The sequence below is a fragment of the Euleptes europaea genome, chromosome 5 (assembly GCF_029931775.1).
Source record: "Euleptes europaea isolate rEulEur1 chromosome 5, rEulEur1.hap1, whole genome shotgun sequence".
NCBI lineage: Eukaryota > Metazoa > Chordata > Lepidosauria > Squamata > Sphaerodactylidae > Euleptes > Euleptes europaea.
This window is the reverse complement of record NC_079316.1, coordinates 52,235,872-52,258,018: the sequence shown is the minus strand read 5'-3', so window position 1 is coordinate 52,258,018 and position 22,147 is coordinate 52,235,872. Positions and strand designations below refer to the sequence as shown.

Genomic DNA, 22,147 nt, shown 5'->3' with positions numbered 1-22,147 from the left:
CAGGTACCCTTGATATATCTATATTTTATTGCAGAATCTTTATTCAGCAGCATGCTGATCATACTGTAATCCTTTGTTTATTTATTTATTTGTTTTTTTATAGCAGGGGTGGGGAACGTCAGGCCCGGGGCCGTTTAAGGCCCGCGAAATCACTTGGTCTGGCCCTTCGCGTGTCCTGGCAGATCTCTAGCTCAGAAGGATCAAAGACTGGCGATCTGCCCCCTCCTGCGGACAGGAATAGCCTCTATTCAAGGCAGATGTAAGTTTGTTTTGCCGAGAAAAGGAACCTTTTTCCCCCCTTGCAGAAGAGTCGTGAGCTATGGAGCTGCTAGGACTGCCCAAGAAACTGTCTTAACTCTTTCCCACCTGGGCCTTGGAGAAACATATTGGTCGGCTAATTTTTAAGTTGATAATTTTGTATGGCCCGCAAATGATGTTATAAATATCCAAATGACCCTTGGCAGAAAAAAGATTCCCCATCCCTGATTTATAGACTTATACTTGAGCTCAGGGCAGCTAATATCAAAGATAAAATGCTATAAAACACACTAAAAACATACAATGTGTCCCATTTAAAAACAATAATCTCTAGTTTAAAATTCAGATGGCGCTCATTTACTTGCACATGGGAACCATGGCTGGCCCGGGAAAGCAGTCAGGGTCCCTTATTAAGATCTAATAATATAAACAGTAATGCAAATGGGAAAGGAGGCCAGCTATGTTGGAAACCATTGCTGCCCTCAACATTAGGCCTGGCGGAACATCTGATGTTATGGGCTCTGTGGGACTGTGTGAGGTCCCACAGGGTCCTGGTCTCATTGGAGAGGGAGTTCCACCAGGCTGGGACCAGGGCCAAAAAAGCACTGGCCCTGGTTGAGGACAGCCGGACACTCTTCTGTTCTTCTTTCATGTCCTTTGGTGCCCAGATGTAAGGCGTTTCCAGTGGGAGATAACATATCTTCTTGTCCTCAGCCCCAGAGCTGAGACAAAAATATACAGAAATTTCAGGTTTTTGGCTAAGTCCATGAATCATGGGCAACAAATTCTTTTACAAACACAGTTTTAAAATGATTGTTCCTTGTATTTTAATAGAGGTGAGCATCTCTGCTGGCTTGTGAGTGCAATTTACATGGAAGAACAGCAGGAGGGAATAATTTGCAGTGAGACATCATGAGGTCCTCTCATTGATATGTGTAAACTACTGGGAAAGTGGGGTTTTAATACTGGTTATGAGAGGATAGCCCCTAAGCAGGGTTTGCCCTGGCAAGTATTTGGATGGGCAACCTGTAAGGAATACCAGGGTCATGCACAGGCAGGCAATGGCTGTGACTTGGTAGCACACACAAAAAAGTGAGGGGTGGACCATAAACATTTTGGTTCTAGAACAGTGCAATAATAAGGTTCATTTTGTGGATCTAGACCCTGATTAGTTGGAGTAGGCTCCCACAGGATCTCCATGCTGGAAAGGTTTAAAGCAAGTGTTCGTATTGTGACCCAGTTGTCATCACAACTGGCAACCCATGGGAAGAAAATTTACTAGGGTTGCTGGTAGTGGATGAACATGAGCTCCATTACCACTTGAAGGCCTATGATATCTTATTACAGAAGCTAGGCAAATATCATGGCAGCAGATCAAAGACTGATTATTTTCTACTTCCCACTGACCTAGAATTAGCACTAACAGATACATTTAAAGGGTTTAATCTCCTGGTGAAAAGTTCTGTGAAGTTCTAAAGATTACACATGAGCAAACTGTGCTAATCGGGTACAATAAAAGATGTGCCACATAGCTTCTGCTTGATTTTTTAAAAATATCTGACCAGCCAGCGAAGGAAAGCAGAACACCCCTGATCCTGCTGCTTTGTACAGTTTATCATTTTAAAGACTTTAGATCTTTCAAGTGCAAAGCCTCTCACTTTTCATGGCTTCTTTGGTAGAACATGTTGGGAAGCCACAATTGAGGAAGAACACTGAATGTAACATTCCATTCCTGAAAATTCAAGATGTCACAGTCAGATTATAGCAGGCCATAGAAATGTCAGGAGACTACAATACTATAAAAGCATCAAAACAAAACAACTTTTTAAAAGGCAAGCACTCCTTCTTAATATTTCAAAAGAATCAAGGATGCAAGTGAATGAACTGCATGGGGAATTCACAGAAAAGAGAGCATTAATGTAGGCATAACAAAGAAATAACATTATATGATAACCTTTATTGTGCAGTCCTCCAGTTAAACAGCAAGATAAAAGGAAGAAACATTGTGTTAAGGGTGTAGTGAAATACAAGACTTGAAACAATTCGGATATGTCTTCGAAAGTTCATTGAAAGGGGAGAGTGACACGTGCTGTTTTTAGCTACTAGTTATCACAGCTGTTCTAGAATCTGTGTAATCTACCTGGGACAAATCTGGGGACTGGTTCGCTTTACAGAACAGACCGCTGGAAATGCTTTGCTCTGTCTGTTCAAACAATAGGTAAGTGCGTTTGTGGGTTTGCAATGTAACGTGTGCACGCGATTTCTAAAGTCAGGGATGGTGACTACAGTGAAAGGAGGGGTTGTTCAGCACATAGCTCGTGGGCGTGCTTTTTTTTTTTTTTTTTTAATAATGCAGAGCTGGGACGAGCTATCTGGAAATATGCGCTTCCGAGCTGACAGGGGAGGCGGCGCTTGACGTGAGAGCATGGCTTTTTGTAACGCAGTATGCAGGGCGGGGCTGTGCTGAGTTGCAGAGTTGTAGGCGGCCGGCGTTTGGTGAGAGAACAAGGACCGTTTCGCAACCCGAGGACCTGCGGATACTTCACGCGCACATTTTCCCGGGCATGACTTATTTACGCATTGCGAGGGACCACATTTCGACACAATGAAGGGGCGGGCCTATGGAGGCCATTGGGCCGGACTTTGGGGGAGTGGGCAGGGCCGGCTTCGCGAGTGGACGCCGGTCCCTCTAGTGGGCGTGGCTCCCCGGCACCCTGTCAACAGGGGGCGTGCCTGTGCCGTGATTGGCTGCTGCCGCTCTGGCGGAAACGGCGGTGGCCGCGGGGCCGGTGTCAGGTGATCCGAGCTTGAGCCGCGCTGAGCCGGAGCGCGCGGGGCCCGTGTCAGTGCGCCAGCGCCCGGCTTCCCTCGGTGTCCCGGCCCGGCCCGGCCCATGGACGAGACGAGTCCCTTGGTGTCCCCCGAGCGCGGCCCGGCCCCGGGGTATGGGCTGCCGGGGGCCGCCGTGCGCTCCCCTTCCTCCAGCGCTCCCTGCGGACCTTGCCCCTGCCCCTCCCCGCCGGGCTCCCCCGCGGGCGGCCGCGACCGTGAGCGCCAGCCCTTGCTGGACCGCGGCGGGGGAGCGGAGCGCGGGGCGCGGGGGGCGGCCGGGGCCGGCGGGGCGGCCCACGCTCCGGCTCAAGCCGCGTCGGGGGGCGGGGCGGGGGCGGCCGTGGCCCGCGGGGAGCGGGAGCCCCGCAACGAGTTCCCAGATGACCCGGAGTTCGCCGAGGTGGTGCGGCTGGCGGAGGTGGCAAGCGAGCGCGGCATCTACCCGGAGCGCATCTCCCAAGGCTCTAGCGGCAGCTATTTCGTCAAGGACCCGCAAGGGGTGAGATATCAGGGTGCAGACCAGGGTGTAAGGAACAACAAGGAGGGTGTGGTTGGGGAAGTGTGCAAGGACTGCGGGGGGGGGGAACCTAAAACGCGAGTATTTTCTTTTTGCCGGTGATAGCCCTGCCCTCGATGGGGATGGAGTGTGCATGCACGCAGCACATCTATGCCCAGCTCTCTGAAGTACCATGAGTGCTTTTGGGGGGGGGGGATGCTCACATGCCCATTATAAGACATGTGTGTGTGTAAAGTGCCTTTAAGTCGCAGCTGACTTATGGCGACCCCCTTTGGGGGTTTTCCTGGCAAGAGACTCACAGAGGTGGTTTGCCAGTGCCTTCCAAGGTATTCCTTGGTGGTCTCCCATCCAAATACTAACCAGGGCTGACCCTGCTTAGCTTCCGAGATCTGACAAGATCAGGCTAGCCTGGGCCATCCAGGTCAGGGTATTATAAGACATAGCCAATCCCTTACCTTTATTTTTTGGCTGGTGTTCCTGGGCATCTTTCTGCTGTGGCCTAGGATAACTTGTCCTTTGAGGTTTGGTGCTGGATCCCCACAGTAGGTGCTTTCTGGAGTACCTGAATGACTTCATTATGCTGTAGGTAAATGCATAGCGTTATCTCTTGATCAAATATATATGTCCTAATCACCTGACAGAAACAGCCAGATACAGGCCTTATCTTCAGACAGAACAAATTCAAATTAATTTATTGTATTGAATGGAGTAAACTGCCAACATTTCCATAAAACAAGCATAGTAACAGTGAGAAGGTTGCAGCAGTGTTTAATGGCACAATTTGTACTGAATTCATGGATACTCTGTGAACATAATAATTCCAGATGGGCATCTGTGTTAGTCTGTCGTTAAATGTTGTTATTCTTTAAGACTGGACTTCTGTGGACATTGGAGTAGTATTAGGGTAATTGTAGTTAAAGTATAAAATTAGGAGCATTGTGATTATGTACAATGGTGCTAGACATATTGAGGTATTTATTTCTGATAGATAGATGAAAAGTACCTGGAGTGTGTGGATTGGCTTATCCGTGAGACTGGCATGCCTTTGGCCAATTAAAGGTGGTAGTGTGCCAGTCCAGTGTCGATTGCTGTCCTGAATGGCTAGACTTCCTGAGTTGTGGAGGCAGAAGAGTGTCTGTTGGTTGTCACCCAGCCCTGGAATTTACTTTGGCTTCTTGGACCTCATGAGTTTTTTTAAAATGACTGGCTGACTTTCTAGCCATGGGTAAGGTTTCTCATTGTGTGTTATTGGTTCAGAGTGCTTGGTAAGGAATGCAGGAATGTACCACAGAGTTCTCACACTGGAAAAAGTATGGGATGAAATTAGATGGGCAAAAAGAGATTTACCAGTAATATGTGTACCTTTTGGAACCTTTGGGATAGTTCCAGGTTATACATGACTTCTATAGGATTGTACTGTAATAGTGCTTGAGAGCCTGTTTTACATGTGGTGCAAGAAAACTGACTAACTCAGATGTAATCACATTAGAAGTGGACAAGAGTACCTCCAATTGAAGTTCTTTGTGTGCTTGCTAGTTCCAGATCTGGATGTTTATAAGGCAAATAATCTCTGAGGAGGAAGAAGAGGCTATTGGTCAGTGAGAACAGCTGTTGAGCCTCACTTCTTAGTAATGTGCTCTTTTGTCATCTTCTGCTGCTGCTGCTTTTAAAAATTTATATATATATATATATATATATATATATATATAGTTCAGCAGATTTTGTTTTTAGATCTCAGACTATCTGTGCAAGTAGGCAAGATTAATAAAGGGGTTTGTTTGGAAATGGAAAGTAGAGAGAATTAGGCATGTCCAATGTGTAGAAGCTTGAGTGTGGTGCAAAGTATTGTTTTCAAATTACCCTTTGCCCTTTGTTGTGAAAAATTTAAGCCAGCCATGCTGGTATAGACCCAGTTTACTTTCAAATCTCTCAATGCCATGAACTCCTTCAGTAGTGTCCCATGCACAACATTCGATGGCTATTAAACTAGATGTTTGGGATCCAGGTTTTTAGAGAGTGGAATGAAAGTTCTGCAAAGAGAACAGAGCAGTAGATCAGCTATTCTGTTGTTGTTTTCGATGGTAATGTCCCTACAGGCAGGTACATGTCTTTTTGTTGTAACTCTGAATATTGCTATCTGCATTAATAGTGCTACATAGATGGTGTGGTTAAGAATGTAGTGGGAGAAAATGAGGTTAAATGGTATGCGTCAGTTTAGGCTAAACCTTCTAAGCAATAAGCATTCCCAAGCAGAGGAACATGTACTCCAGAGAAACACTACCGTTTGTGTCACTAAAAGTTCTTACATAAAACAGGCTTGCTTCAGAGAAGGCCAATAAGCATTTATTTATTTATGCTTGCACATGTTCTGGAAAGGGGATCTGTTGTATTACCTTGTGCCCCGGTTTTCAGATTCTGGTCCATCTTGTTTTTATTTATCACATGATTTTTTAAAAATGCCGTATGTGCCCAGAGCTGTTCACAACAAATAAAAATATAGCATTGGCTCCTTTGCTCTTGCATTTGACTTACAATGCTTATGCCTCTGCCTGCAGGGACTTGGGAATCCTGTTTTGTGTTGAGTACTGTTTGGTGAATAAGGGGACTTCTAGAATAACTAATCAAACTGCAAATGGTTTACTGGAGTCGGATGTGTCATGGATCCAGTCAGCTGCTGTGCATTCTCCAGACCTGTCCTGTGTGAGGGCTGATTGTGCACATGTCTTGTGGCTTTCCTTGTGACCCACCATAACTAACCAGATTAAATTTTAACTGCCTGCTTCTCTGTCTCCAGTGTTACCGTAACTGTATGAAACCATCTCACCCACTTGCCTTGTCACAGTCCAGTCTCATTTTCCTTTCTGGTTCTAGCTCTGAATTCACTTCCCTTTCTGGTTGGTTTAGGAGAACTGCTGCTGGGATGAATCAGACTGACCTTTGCACTGCTGCCTTAGGCAGGCAGAAAGCAGATGGACTGATGCAGCATCACTTCTTCCAATTTTGTTGATTCATGACTAGAGAGGAGCGACTGTAGTTGGTGTTCAGCAGTTAGGATAAGGCTTCTGGGATGATTGCCCACAACTGGACCTTGTCTGTCTGCATGTACATAGGATGGTGTGTGGGGGAGGCATTAACTAGCTTTCTGGGAACTGGACTGTGTTTGTTTGCTGAGAGTCTTATAACCTGTGCTATTGACCCTGCATTCTTTCTGTTAATGGAAACAGGGCCTCTTTGCCTGCTGTGCACCATGCATTAAATTTAGGATTATCCTGTGGGGAAGGGGGGTTCAAAAGAATAGGTGAAAGACCTTTTCTTAGCAATGCTTGCTGTCAGGGCAGAAGGCAGTAAGCATATTTCTCTCTCTGACAATCTGAGGGATCTAGCAGTGCAAGGGAAAACCTCTGGTGGTTTGTCAGACTGTATCCCATTTAAGTTTACAGGGAGACTGTGAATAATATCTTCTCTTCAAGAGTGAGGTCTGACCTGGTGAGATTTGAACTTGCAGTACTAGGTGGCCTGACTTAGGGACAAACCTCTGTGGAAATTCTGATCTCATCATAGCAGATAGTTACTATTCCTTTCTCTCAGTTCTTACTTTTCTATGACTCTGTATTGTAGTTAGTGGTTTTAGAATGCTGTACTAAAATGCCATCATTTGATACCATCGAATCTTATGTTCTGTGACTGGAATAAATCATGCAGGCTCACATTCTTGCTGCATGCATGCTTGTTTGCATGCCGTATTTTCAGATCTGCTCACAAAGTAGGAATGGACGGCAGCAGTTCCTGCTTCAGCAGAAGGAGTAGTCTGTGTCGAGAAGCTTTGGGGGTGGTGATGGGGTGGATTTGTGCTGGCTGAAGAAGCCCCACCCCCTCAGCATTCCTTCTCTGATTTTCAGAGCTTTGACAGAAATATCTATGCATGTTCAATGGTTTTGTGAGAAATCACGAGGTCTAAAATGCTCTTTTACAAAACAAAAGCTCAGACTTCACAGTAGATGTCATGGTTGCCTCATGCGATGTAGCTTTGGCCACACTGAATCCTGGACCTGCTGGTAATGTGGCCGCAAACTGAGATGGGGCTATAGTATGTACAGCATGAGGCTTTTAGGTTAACAATGATGAGATCCGCTAGTGCCCCATCCAGTCTTTTCCCCCTTCTTCACCAGTTCATGAGAAGTCCTGGAAACTGTTTTTTTCTGTGGCTGTGATAGGCTTGCCAACTTCCAGGTGGGGCCTGGAGATCTCCTGGGATTACAACTGATCTTCAGACTCCAGATATCAGTTCCCTCTTCTCCCCAAATGCCACCCTCTCCAGGCTCCACCCCCAAATCCCTAGGAATTCTCCAACCCGGAGTTGGCAACACTAGGCTGAGGCTTCCTGTCACGTAGATGTGTGCAAGTACTTCATGATGGTCCTTACCTGGATGACTCAGGCTATCTGGATCTCATCAGATTTCAGAAGCAAAGCAGGGCTAGCCCTGGTAAGTAATGGGGTTGGGAGACCACCAAGGAATTCCTGGGTTGCTACACAGAGGCAGGCAGTGGCAAACCACCTCAGAACATCTCTTGCCTTGAAAACCCCATAGTTTCATAAATTTGCTGTGACTGGATGACTTCCCATATACACAGTACACGGTGATGGGCTGGGGCACACATTGTATTAGGCTTAGAATGTGGGTTGAGTGGGAGGGACAAATCTTCCTGTATGTAAGAATAAAAATTCCTTACTTCCTCTCTGGGGTTCTCCGCTCCCTTGGCTTGTGACAGAGCAGCATACTGTTTAGAGTCATCCTGATGTAGGAATCCCACAGCTTCTTGTTTGTCACTGTTGTAGAGAAAGGCAGGGCAATCTTTCCCAGACTGAAGAATGAGACCCTAAATGGCCATAATGGAGCTGTAAATGGGAATGGCTGAGTGTACAGGCTATAGTGGTTTGTTAGCTAGCTATTTTAGCTAGTACCTTAATGTCTGGATGGCACTGACTTCCCCACTTTTGGCAATGTTGGTACTATATCACTGCCAATTGTTGGATTCTTTCTGCTGTGGTTGAAGGAATCTGGTATATGGGTACACTGGGGAAATGCTGCCCCCTCCCAAAATTGACATAAAGCTTCTTTACAGCTTTTGAAGTCTTAGACTTTCTCATAATGAGGTTTCTCAGGATGAGAAAAAAAATTGTTAAGGCTTCATCCAGTATAAAGTTGGACATCCGATCATTAAAAATTTTTTTTGGGTCAGATGTTTTTAATTCTATTAGAACAAGGGAAAATATTTATAAGCAGGCTTGAGATATGTATTAATTATACAGCGAATAAGCTGAAATTTTTAAACCTTGAACATATGAAGCTGCCTTATACTGAATCAGACCCTTAGTCCATCAGAGTCAGTATTGTCTACTCAGACCGGCAGCGGCTCTCCAGGGTCTCAGGCAGAGGTGTTTCACATCCCCTACTTGCCTAGTCCCTTTAACTGGAGATGCCGGGGATTAAACTGGGACCTTCTGCATGCTAAGCAGATGCTCTCCCACTGAGCTACAGCCCCTCCCTTGATTTTTTTAATGATAACTTTTAACAATGTTAGGACAACTACTGTTACTGTGAGTAGTTTTGCTGAATAGTTTTTCTCCTTGGCTTTTATCATGGAACACAGGGTTGCTGTTTAATGTTTGTAAAAATGAAATTAAAACAAAAATAAATCCACATAACAGCAACTATTAAAAAGCAACTCACTGTTTAAAGACAGTCATGCTAACAAATAACACTGTAATTAATGAAATTTAAAAGTAAATTGCTTTCTATAAAATGGAATTCTTCATGGAATATTTGCAGTAAATTGACCAGTGTGCCAGCCCTAACCCAGTGGGTAAGGCACACAGTTCTCAGGGTACTGACCATTATTTTTCTCAAATTACAATCAAACAGATCAGTGGAAAATAGACGGTTATGGCCATAAGAGTGCTTGGAATTCCTCATGTGTGGGACTTGAGCAAACATCCTTGTGAAACTTTGTAAAAGTGATGACTATTCCACAAATATCCAAGCACTTTGCATTCTAGATGACAATTTGCTGGATGTGTTACTGTTCTGCAATTTGGAGGAATTAAGCTACTGTTCTGACCTTCTATAGCTGTCCACACCTTTCTAGAGAAGTCTGTGTGACCTGTAGTCAACTGTCTTCTGCTCAGTATTTTGGGATTCTCAAGCTTTAATAGTTTTGCGAAGATTAGTTTTCTGGACATCTACATTGTTTGATCATTATGCAGAAAAGTGTTCAGAAATTTCCTCTAAGAAGTTATCAGTATACTTCTCATTTTAGTAGGGGACATAAAAAATGTGGTAGGTTATGGTGGAAAATTGGTTTGGGTTTGCATCCTTTTGCAGGGGTGTGGGGATTAGACAGGCAGGACACTCTTCAAGGAGTGGTAGAGAACTGAGCACTAGTCAATGATGGTTGGGGTAAAAAAGCATTTGTTTCTGGGCGAGGTTACTGGTGAGGGGCATATGTACAAATGCGTGCGCAAGGTTATATATGTATGCTAGGGCTTCTGGGCTGATCCTCGAGTTCCACATGCTGTAATGTAAATTACTGAGAAATGTTTTAGATGTACTCATGCTTCTGATTCTTCAGCTCTCCCTGAGGGTGCCAGGATTCTTAGGGTGTGTGTATGAGGCAAGAAAGCGTCTAATCTGCACATATTGTGTCAATACAAGTTGTTCTGGCTGTAGAAACTTCATGCACTTTCAGGCCTAGTGTGCAGGGGGCGCCCTTAGCCATTCTTGTTGCAGCGCAGGAGGGTGAAACCCTGACTAGGCTTGGCATTGGTAATGGCTATGGGGCAGGGCCCCCTGTACTGTATGTGCACACACCTAGGTGGAATACAAAATTTCTGGGCAAGAGAGGTTTCCCCCTCCAGCAGCAGAGCCAGAGAGATTTTCCTCCTATCAGTCGATGTTTTGCATTGCATCCATCAAAATTGCTGTGCCTATTTAGGAAAGCAGGGAATATGGGATCTTCTGGCCAGCTCCCCCCTCCTTGTTTGTCGGCTGGTTTTAGGTGGATGGGTTTGTTCTAGTCTTTATTAAGTGCTAGACCAGGGGCCCAGTCCACAGATCCTTTTGCACCAAGTTGCACATATACAGCTGTGTTCAAGGTTCTGTGTACTCATTTTCTAAAGAGATGATTGCCGGGCGGGTTGAGAGAACTCAAAAAGTAGAGTAAACTGGGAAATATTGCTGGTTAGTGAAACTTCCTAACTCTTCTCCCAGCTAAGGAAGTGCAGTTTGGGAGCTGGATATGGTTGTCCTGCTTTGCTGCTGACACTGGCCATTTTATACCTGGATTGATCCCTCCTTTAAAGAACTTAATTTGCTGTGTAATAGAAGGTGTTCTGTGGGTCAGTGGTCTGCTCTTAGGGGTACCTGGGCCCTTGTAATGAGTGCATATATTGTAACAGGGAATGTTCTTGCCAAGATGTGACCATTCTCAGATCCCTTCTCCCTCCAATATTGATCTATTTGTCAAGAGCTGGTATCTTGCCGTGGTGGGGGTTTGAACTTATATGCTCATACGTGGCTTGCCTGGCTTAACTTGTCTTTTACTTTTGCCCCCCCCCCTCCCCAGAAAATCATAGGTGTGTTCAAACCCAAGAATGAAGAGCCTTATGGGCAGCTGAACCCAAAGTGGACCAAGTGGCTGCAGAAACTGTGCTGTCCTTGCTGTTTTGGGAGGGACTGCCTAGTCCTCAACCAGGGATATCTGTCTGAGGCTGGTGCTAGCCTTGTTGACCAGAAGCTGGAACTGAACATTGTTCCCCGCACAAAAGTAAGTCAATAATGCGTGTGTGTTAAGTGCTGTCAAGTCACTTCCGACTCATGGTGACCCTACGAATCAGCGTCCTCCAAAATGTCCTTTCATTACCAGCCTTGCTCAGGTCTTGCAAACTGAGGGCTGTGGCTTCCTTTATAGAGTCAATCCATCTCATGTTGGGTCTTCCTCTTTTCCTGCTGCCTTTGACTTTTCCTAGCATTATTGTCTTTTCCAGTGACTCTTGTCTTCTCATAATGTGACCAAAGTACGATAGCCTCAGTTTAGTAATTTTAGCTTCTAGTGACATTTCAGGCTTGATTTGACCTAGAACCCATTTCTTTAGTTTTTTTGGGCAGTCCACTCAATGTTAGAAGATGATTTAACAACAGAAAGAAGGTATATATTCTGTTTTTCTGCATGTGCTTTCCACTGTGTCTCATTCCCAGACTGTAGAATCCTGCCTTCTGTTTGGCCCTTTAAACCCAACTCCCAGCCCTGTTTCTTAATCTGTATGAGCTCCTGTTAGTTTTACTGGTGTTTCTCAATGGAGGTATTCGTGCTCTGAGGTTTGGTTGGAAGCAGGAAGAATGCACAAGTAAGAATTATTATGCCATGTGTTTTTTTAAAGAATCTAAATTCTGTGCTTAAATTATGCATGTAACTGTAGTATGTTGCTATGCCAACCTTTGCACTTATTTGCTCAGTGTGCAGTCTAGATTCTGAATTTTGAGATCTTTGCAGAACTTTTGAAATAAGAACCGCATGTAGTAGAAGATGTTGGAAAATCTGCCCTTCCTAACGGTGTCACTTGCCTACACATTAAGAGGGGGGACTGACCACAGAGAGTCAGATAGATAGACAGGACTCGGGATTATCTGTAGTTACACCTCACCCTCATTTCCTGTCCCCTTTGATATTTAAAGATGTATTGTAAGGGAAACTCCCCCCCTCTTTTTTCCCCCCTTTGCCCATCATCCAAGCAAGACCTAGAGCCGGGCACTCTGCGCGTCCAGGCCTTCCCACCCCAAGATGGAGTGGAAGGCAGATACCCTTTTATACTTAGAGAATTAGCAAGGTAGATCAGGATAGGGGACCCTTGTTTGTCCTTTCCTATCCAATGTGTATTTCAACAATAAATGTACTTTAGTTTGATTAGAGCACACGACTGATGGAGATTCTCTTAGAGACTGGGTCTAAGATTCTGTAACCCTTGCTCCTGGCTGAATAGCCGACAAAAATTCCCTCATGTGTTGTGTCATCTAGCTTGCCGCGCTTCTCTTTTGGATTGAGGGCATACACTTTACTTCCAAAAACCCGCAAATGCTTCATAGGTGGCTTATGGCCTTGCCAGAGCAAAAAAGGTGTTCTCCCTGTAGCTTTTGTGGGCAGCCTATTTCGTGTATATGTAGATGTCATTATAGCTTCGCCCCAAAAGCTGTTTGGAAGTTGTGCGTCATTAAGCATGCATCTCACCATTTCGACAAGAGTCCTGTTCACTCTGCCACGTCATTCTGCGCTGGATTATATGCCACTGTCAGTTGATGCTCAATGCCTTCATCTCTCAGGAACTGCTCCATTGCCTTAGATGTGTTTTCCCTGGCACCATCCGAACGAAGAACCTGTATTTTCTGGTCAAATTTATTCTGCATGAGAGCTGCATACTGCTTCAGCTTTTCAAATACCTGGGATTTCTCAGAGAGCAAGTACAAGACAGTATAATGTGAGAAATCATCGATAAATGACACAAAATATCGAAAATTACCTAGTGTTGCATCCAGAGGTCCGCAGAGATCACAATGGATTAATTGTAGAGGCTTTGTGGTTCTCCTTTCACTCTTCTTTGGAAAGGGTCTGTTTACTCCTTTGGACTTAATGCAACAAACACAGTATCAAAATCACAATCTGAAAAATATAAATCTTGGGTTAGATCCTCTTTTGCCGTTTCCCTGGTTTCTTGGAAATTGGCATGACCTAATCTTCTGTGCCATAGATTGACACATTCCGCTTTCCCACAGCACTTGGTCACATTAATTTCTTGTTTGGTAGCATCCTGCTCCTCTTGAACAACTGGCAACCGTTGCTTTCCTCTGTTATCATGAAAGGTTTTCCATTTAGTGAAACTGTACATCTCGTCCCTTTTGCATTACTTTAATCCTTCAGCAGAAAGCTTACTCCAAGAAATTAGGTTACTGGTGAAGGCAGAAGTGGACAGTGAATTCATGTACCCTGGTGACTTCAGCCCTAAAGAGGAGGACACTGAGGAGCCTGAGGGACCTTTGGCGAACCCACAAGAGGCAGAAGCCACAGATGTCCAACCAGAGGGGGCTGCTGAACCAGAGGAGCCTGACGAAGCGAAACAGGCCATGCAGTGTGCAGTGAGGAGGTCAGAACGCACCAACCGAGGTTGTCAGATTTCAGCAAACCTACGGCGTCTCAGGCAATAGAACTCAAATCCAGATGGAGCAGTGATTCAGAGAGTTTATTCATGAGGTAGTAGTTTCAGCAAGATGGAGAAGGTTAGAATACAGAGCATTGGGACATTGCTATATTTATAGAACGGATACAATGGATGAGATTGAGTTACAGCAATACAAAGGAAACAATGAGATTTCTTTCTCCCGGTAACGACTTCAGCAAACCAAGTACTGGATACTTAAGGGCAATCAGAGAAGGGGCTGGTGGAGTTCCTGGCATTGTGAGCGAGGCCCGGTATCAGATGAAAGTTTTACATGGGCGGGTCTCCATACAATTGTAGATCTCTGACCGGAGCTTGTGGCTCGTGTGCAAAACAGGAGGGGAGGGGGGAGTGAACGGAAGGATCCATATTGTTTACAGAGGAACCATCTTGTTTGGCCCATGCTGTCAGAAACCCTATCTGACAGAGGTGTACCACCACCGAGATTGTCCTACCTTGCAAGAACAGCGGACGAACTCGAGCCGACCTCCTGGAGTGATATTTCCAAACTGCCTCCAAAACAAGGGCAGCTGTGGAAGCAAGCTGCAAGAGAGGAGATCCATTCTCTACACAAGAACAAGACTTGGACTTTAGTTGAGTTGCCCTCCAACAGGAAGGCAATAGGGTGCAAGTGGGTCTTTAAACGCAAACGAGATGCCAATGGTGAGGTCCAGCGCTACAAAGCCAGGCTCGTAGCGAAGGGATACTCACAGAAATTTGGCGAGGATTTTGACCTGACATTTGCGCCTGTGGTTAAACATACCACTATTAGGACTCTTTTGAGTGTTGCAGCAACCAAGGACATGCCTGTCCTACACATTGATGTGAAGACTGCTTTTCTACATGGCGACTTGGAAGAAGAAATCTACATGCAACAGCCCCCAGGCTTTATCCATAAAGGAAATGAGAAACCTGTGTGCAAGCTGCAGAAAAGCATCTATGGACTAAAGCAGGCTGCCAGAGCATGGAATGCAAAGCTGAATGACATTCTTCTTCAAGCGAACTTTAAGAGAAGTGAGAATGATCAGTGCCTGTATACCAAACATGAAAAAGGTAAATGGACTTTTGTTTTATCCTATGTTGATGACTTGATTATTGCTTATGAAGACCCAGCTGACTACAAGACACTGGTACATCAAATAAGCAAAGAAGTAGAAGTGACAGAGTTGGGACCTGCCAGTCACTACTTGGGAACACAAATCCAGAGGGAAAGTGATGGGAGTTTCCTGATCAGCCTAGAACAGAAGATTAAAGAGCTGATATCATTCTTGAGAATGGACCAAGCCATCTCATCACCAACTCCAATGGAAGTTAGTTATGTGAAACAGCTGGACAACAGTGCCGTGCTGCCGCCTGAGAACGTGTACCGTGAAGCGCTGGGTAAGCTGCTATATATAAGTACACTAACTAGACCAGATATCAGTTCAGCAGTGGGCATACTGTGTAGAAATGCTGCAGCTCCAACTAACAAGGACTGGAATGCAATAAAGAGGGTTATAAGATACTTAATTGGCACAGTGCACTATAAACTTAAGCTCCCTGCCAATAAGAGGCCCAAGCTTGTAGCATACGTAGATGCAGACTGGGGTGGAAACTTAGAGGACAGAAAGTCCACCAGTGGCCACATATTTTTCTATGGAGGTGGAGATACTACCTGGCTAAGCAGGAAACAAGAGACTGTAGCCACATCCAGCACAGAGGCTGAGTACGTCTCCCTTGCACAAGGCTGTCAAGAGATATTATGGCCACGCAGACTTCTGACAGACCTAGGGATGGATGCATCTGACCCCATAGAAGTGAATGAAGATAATCAGAGCTGCATATCCTTAGCAAAACAAGAGGACACAAACAAACGAACCAAACACATTGATGTCAAGTACCACTTGGTAAGAGGGATGCACAAAGACAAAGTTATTGTGCTGAAACACTGTCTCACTGAAGAGATGACTGCAGATATTCTTACCAAGCCACTTGCCAGAGTGAGATTTGAAGATCTCAGAAGAAAGATGAACTTGATAAAGAGTCAAGTTACACCGAGAGGGGGTGTTGGAAAATCTGCCCTTCCTAACTGTGTCACTTGCCTACACATTAAGAGGGGGGACTGACCACAGAGAGTCAGTTAGATAGACAGGACTCGGGAGATATCTGTAGTTACACCTCATCCTCATTTCCTGTCCCCTTTGATGTTTAGAGATGTATTGTCAGGGAAACTTCCCCCTCTCTCTTTTTTCCCCCCCTTTGCCCATCATCCAAGCAAGACCTAGAGCCGGGCGCTCTGCGCGTCCAGGCCTTCCCACCCCAAGATGGAGTGGAAGGCAGATACCCTTTTATACCTAGAGAATTAGCAAGGTAGATCAGAATAGGGGACCCTTGTTTGTCCTTTCCTATCCAATGTGTATTTCAACAATAAATGTACTTTAGTTTGATTAGAGCACACGACTGATGCTCCTTTTTATTTTTACACATGCACGCATGGGTATGCTTCTGCTGAATGCTAAGCTTGAAGCACTCTGCTAAATACAGGAATAGCTCCACGACAGATATTCCAACAGAAGAGGTATGAATGGAAGAATATGACTAGAGCTGGTAAAGAAGAGCTTGTAGCCAATTCTTGGATGCTAGAGGTCTTTGCAAACACTGCCTGCTTCTTTTCACACAGCTGCCAGAACAGATTGGCACTTGTTTTTGACAGAATTTGGGAGTTTCAGCATATGTTAATTCCATTCCAAATGCCAGACTCTATGGTACTTTTAAAAAGGCAAACTAGCCCAAATGTATGTGGATCTATCCAGGTTTGTCAGTAGACTTGTGTTTCTATATATTAGTTGTGAACTGCTTACAAATTATGCTTCCCTGTGCTTACAGGTGGTGTACTTGGCCAGTGAAACATTCAACTACAGTGCCATTGATCGAGTGAAGTCCCGGGGCAAACGCCTGGCTCTGGAGAAAGTGCCAAAAGTCGGACAGAGGTTTCACCGAATTGGCCTTCCTCCAAAGGTAGGAGACATTTAAAGTATCTGAGAGAGGGTTGTTAGTACCAGTATGGCAGGCCTTGTTCCCCTTAACCCACTTGCTTCTGTACTCTCAGGTGGGCTCTTTCCAACTGTTTGTGGAGGGTTACAAAGATGCAGACTACTGGCTGCGGCGCTTTGAGGCTGAGCCTCTCCCAGAGAATACTAACCGCCAACTGCTGCTGCAATTTGAGAGGCTGGTGGTACTGGACTATATAATTCGCAATACTGGTAGGTTTTGTTTCTAGTTCATAGCCCTTTGGTTTGGGATGCTAACTATGAAGGAGGGGGGTAGGAGTGCCATCACTAGTACTGAGAACACAGGAAGGGGCTGTGGATTGGTTTTAGGGCATCTGCTTTGCATGCAGAAAGCCCCAGGTTCCAGTCTGCAGCATCTCCCGTTATAAAATAATCAAGTGGCGGGTAATGATGAAAGACCTCTAGCTGAGACCCTGGAGAACTGCTGTGAGTCAAAGTGGACAATTCATGGAGTCATAGTGTTGGAAGGGACCACCAGGGTCATCTAGTCCAACCCCCTGCACAATGCAGGAATTCGAACCTTGATGAACCAGTGGTCTGATTCAGTGTATGGCAGCTTCATGAGTTCACCTCACTTTGGGGAGAGAGAGGAGTGTCTTCTGCTCCTCTACTCTGTGTGTAGCCCTGTCCAGTACATACTTGCTTTGGTTTACCAGTTGATAAACCTCTTGCCCTCCCTGGTGACACTCCTAAATAATCAGCTCTGTGATGGGATGTCTGTTCCTCAGTTCAGCTCGCAGGTAATTGCTTTAGGGGATGCCATTCAGATGTTCTTCTTCTCCTCCTCCCCAACAGTTCATATCTATAAGTAGTTATTAGGTTTCAGAGTCCTTGCAGAATAGGGAGGGCTCTCCTGTATGATGGCTGGACTACTTTCTAAATGTAGGATTCACAATCTTTAGCTTGGGCTTGACATGAAGGAAGGATGGCAGAGGCCCACCCTTGTGTTCTCTGAGAAAAATTGGCATGTATGCTACTTGAGCCCTGTCCTGGATAGCCCCAGGATAGCCTCATCTCATCAGATCTCAGAAGCTAAGCAGGGTCGGCCCTGGTTAGTATTTGGATGGGCAACCTCCAAGGAACACCTGGGCCATGACCCAGAGGCAGGCAATGGCAAACCACATCTGGATGTCTATTGCCTTGAAAACCCTATGGGGTCGTCATAAGTCAGCTGTGACTTGACGGCACAAAAAATAAAATGCTACCTGAGCCTTCTTCCAGACTGAGAGGTACTTAAGTTGGAAGAAGGATGCTTAGGCTGGAGGAAGGCTTCAAACTTTTCTCGGTGGAGTGGTAAGATAGATGAAGCCAAAAAACCAATTGTCCTTTAATAAATACACAAGATATAAATAAGAAAGCATTGAAATAAAAAAAAATACAGACAAAAGTAAGGAAGCAGTTAAATTAAAAAAATAAGCTAAATGTGTTTCATATATAAGAGAGTATTGATTAACTAACAATTGTTCTACTAGGATTATATATGGTGTTTGTAGTTTTATCTGTTTCTCAATGTAGTTTGATTTATTGTTTGGTGTGTTGGTTGTAGGTTTCCCATCCCTTTTTTTGGTTGTATTCTCCTTTGATAGGATACATTCCATTATGTATGGCAAAGCAAAGTAGAAGCTACAGTGACCAGGCTGAGAGCTCATGGACTCCTCCTCCCTGTTAGCGAGGGAGGACCAACTGCAGAACCCCTGTAACCTGCCAGGTCACACACTCAGGTTGCCTGATTCCCACACCCCAGCTGCGCTACTGGGCTGACTTGTATACTTCTCTGGCTTTCATTTACTGAATGCACTTTCTGTTCTCCTGCAGACCGGGGTAATGACAACTGGCTGATCAAGTATGATTGCCCCCTGGATAGCACAAGTGTGCGGGTAAGTGGGGCAAAGAGCCCCTGGTGCTCTGGTGGTATACCTTGGGACCTGTTTATTTAAAATACTTATACCATGTCTCCCTCTACAAAATGATAGATGCAGCTCATATGTTAAAAAGGCAGCTCATACTATACTAAAACGACAATAACCAATTAAAATCTTTCAAACAACAGCTTCTAGAAAACTACCCCAACCCAATACATAGGCTAAAAGAAGAGCTTACAAAAAATAAGCCATCTAGCAATAAAACAGATGAAACTAAAGAAACCGGCATTACAGATCTGCAGAGCTACAATAAAGGCATAAGTAAACAGGTGTGATATTAAAAAAAAAAACCCCAGATGCAGGTGATCTGAAATGCTTGGGAGAATAAAAATGTCTTGCCTGGCACCCTAAAATATGTAAACTTGATTCCAGTCGTTTGTCTATAGTGAGTGAGTTCCGGAGTTCAGGCCTCACTACTAGGGTTGGCAAATGTGTGGAGAAAAATGGGATGTCCTGTTCTTTTAAACAGAGACTTAATAGGATGTTATTTACCTTGATGTAAGAGAAAAACTTCAACTGCCCACTTGAACACATTAAGAATCTATTAAAGAGACTGGAAACTTCTCTCCAGACCTGGTAGTGTGAAAATGGTGTTGGCCTCTGTTTTGTTTTTTGCAAAAAAAGAATCAAAGTAGGGCTAGGATTAGGGTTGCTAACAAGCCTAGAGAAAAATATCCTGTCCCTTTAATAGAAGGACAATGTGTAGAAATGGACAGCTGGAGCTTTTCTTGGCATGGAGTAAGTGACATCCCTTTAAGCCTTCATTTAAAGAGACAGGGAATCTTTTTTTTTTCTCCAGGCAGTTAACAGTCCTAGCTAGGACAGAGCTCTTGGTGGGATGGATGATGATCATTGTATTGGCTTTGGTGAGAATAGTTCTGAGATTGTCCCTCCAAGCTAATGTGGAGTGATTGCTGGGCACAGCATCTCTCCCTGGCTCAGTGTTCTTTCCTTTCTCTGCAGGACTCAGAATGGGTAGTGGTGAAGGAGCCAATCATTAAACTGGCTGCCATTGACAATGGCCTGGCTTTCCCCCTCAAGCATCCAGACTCTTGGCGAGCCTGTAAGTACTTCTAAGTGGGTTTGTTAAAAGTTTTTCTGGCTTGGCTTGGGTGTTCTTCAAGGGTTTACCACTTATTGTCTCCATTCGGAGTGCATAATGCTCAGGCCATGAGGGTATAAGCTTGGCATATTTCCTGTGTCTCAGAGCACATTAGCCTAGTGACTGGCTTAACTAGTGGGTTTCTAACTTTGCTTTCTGTCCTTCCTGAAGACCCTTTTTATTGGGCATGGCTGCCACAGGCCAAGATGTCATTCTCACAGGAGATCAAGGACTTGATCCTGCCAAAGATTTCTGATCCTAATTTTATTAAGGATCTGGAAGAAGACCTCTATGAACTTTTCAAGGTAAGCACAGGTTGCTGGGCACATAAATGTCTGATTCTGCTTACTCTGCCCATGAGCAGACATTTGTGCAGATACTGCACATACTCCTTCCCACAGAGAGGGAGGAGAGATAGGGGTGCATCATCCTCCCTAATTGGGTTTGTCTGTCTCCTGCTTTCCTTTTGTAGAAGGATCCTGGTTTTGACAGGGGCCAGTTTCACAAGCAGATTGCTGTCATGCGTGGCCAGGTATGTTACTTGTTCCCACGGGAGGGTGGATACCTACCCTGAGAGATGTTGAGCTGTATTTCACACGATCCTTAAACCTGTATTTGCAGCTAGGGCATTGTGTGTTGTTAGTACCATGTTTTCCTTTTTCTCGTCCCAGATTCTGAACTTAACACAGGCCTTGAAAGATGGGAAGAGCCCCCTTCACCTGGTCCAGATGCCCCCTGTCATTGTTGAGACCGCTCGCTCTCACCAGCGCTCAGCCAGCGAGTCCTACACACAAAGCTTCCAGAGCCGCAAACCTTTCTTTTCGTGGTGGTAGCAGTTGCCCTCTTATCCATCGAGGAACTCATGGGAGAGTGCTGCTTGACTGCGGGCAGTCGATCCTCCAGACCAAGACAGCTGGGCTGCAGCCAGTGGGAGATGTATGCCGGAGCTCCCAACAGTCTTGACTCGGAACATTCCCAGCAGGAGGGGAGTGTGGGGGGGGTGTCTTCATTAGACTGATTGCTACTCCCTTCTCACTGTGAGTTGGACATACCTCCTCCCCAACCTGGGCTTGGCAGCATCTCTGAGCAGATGCCTGCATGCAGCACCCTTTGGTTCCTAGGTACTCCCTCCTTCAGTCCTTTGCCTGGGAGAGTCGAAGGTGAGGGGAGTACCTTTGTTGGATGGAAGTGCTATTGCTCTGTGTGCAACTGCCAGCCTTGATGTCCCTTACTGTACCCTCTTGCTTACCCTGCTCAAGAAGGCAGGCGCCTCCTGCCCAGTTGGTCTTGCTCCACTATCCTTGGCCCCCTACAGGTCTGCTCCCAGTGCGATGTGTATTGGTACTCTCTTGGGGCCATCTGTTTGGAACAAGGCCAAAAGCCAGCTGCTACTGGAGGAATCCAGGTTGAGAGAGGGACAAGGATTGGACTGGTGCCTCTTGTGATTGCTAAATGCTGGGGGCACAGGGCTACTATAAGTGAGCCTGCCGGTGGGACAGCACTGCTGTGCTTCCCTTTCTCCATTCAGTAGATTTTAATTTAGTTTTAAATAATTCACTCTATGTGCATACTCTCATATGCTCCACTCAGTCCTAACACAAGTGAGAGGGGAGGCTCAGCTAATCTTTCATACCCACCTAGTCCCAAGAGTAATTTTAATGGCCAGCTCTCCTCTTTAGACAAGTGGGGTGGGTGTAGGGGGGTATGAGAGAAGGAAAGACCAGTTCATTACCTGAGGCTGTTCTCTCAGTCCCTCTGGGATGGGGGAAGAGAAAATGCCTTCCCCAGCCTAGGTTTTGAGCGTTGACAATCGTGGGAAAGATGCTCTGCCCAAGGACCAGCAAGATGAATCTGAGCTTAGGATCACTACCATCCTGAGACTTATGCCGGGTGTATAACTGAATGATACTATGAATGCTGCTTTTCTATAGGCTTCTGTGCTAAATCCATGGCAACAGAAACTTCCCCTTAAAAACGGTCAATATAAGCATCCTAGCTTTCTCCTTGGGCACTCTGCTCATGAAGCTGTGGTCCTGGACTGCTAGGAGAGGCCTTGTGCCAAGCTGAGCCCAGCTGGTACCCTGTAGGTGGGGTCTGCTGCCATTTTCCTCATGGTCCTGGCTGAGGTGTAGGCTTTCTGCCCTATGTGCCACGCTGAAGTGACTGCACTTTGCACTAGGGGATACTTTTCATTCTGTCAGC

The 22,147-nt window shown here is 45.4% G+C and overlaps 1 protein-coding gene across 1 annotated transcript; it reads left to right on the top strand.

Annotated features, from left to right (window-relative positions):
• The first annotated feature begins 3,151 nt into the window (after positions 1 to 3,151).
• Positions 3,152 to 20,928, top strand: PI4K2A (phosphatidylinositol 4-kinase type 2 alpha). The gene is made up of 9 exons (XM_056849735.1): positions 3,152 to 3,589; positions 11,231 to 11,431; positions 16,737 to 16,868; positions 16,960 to 17,113; positions 18,737 to 18,798; positions 19,807 to 19,906; positions 20,117 to 20,250; positions 20,418 to 20,477; positions 20,617 to 20,928. Exons 1-9 carry the CDS (start codon positions 3,152 to 3,154, stop codon positions 20,776 to 20,778), a joined length of 1,443 nt encoding a protein of 480 aa, XP_056705713.1. The 3' UTR covers positions 20,779 to 20,928.
• Positions 20,929 to 22,147: the final 1,219 nt, after the last annotated feature.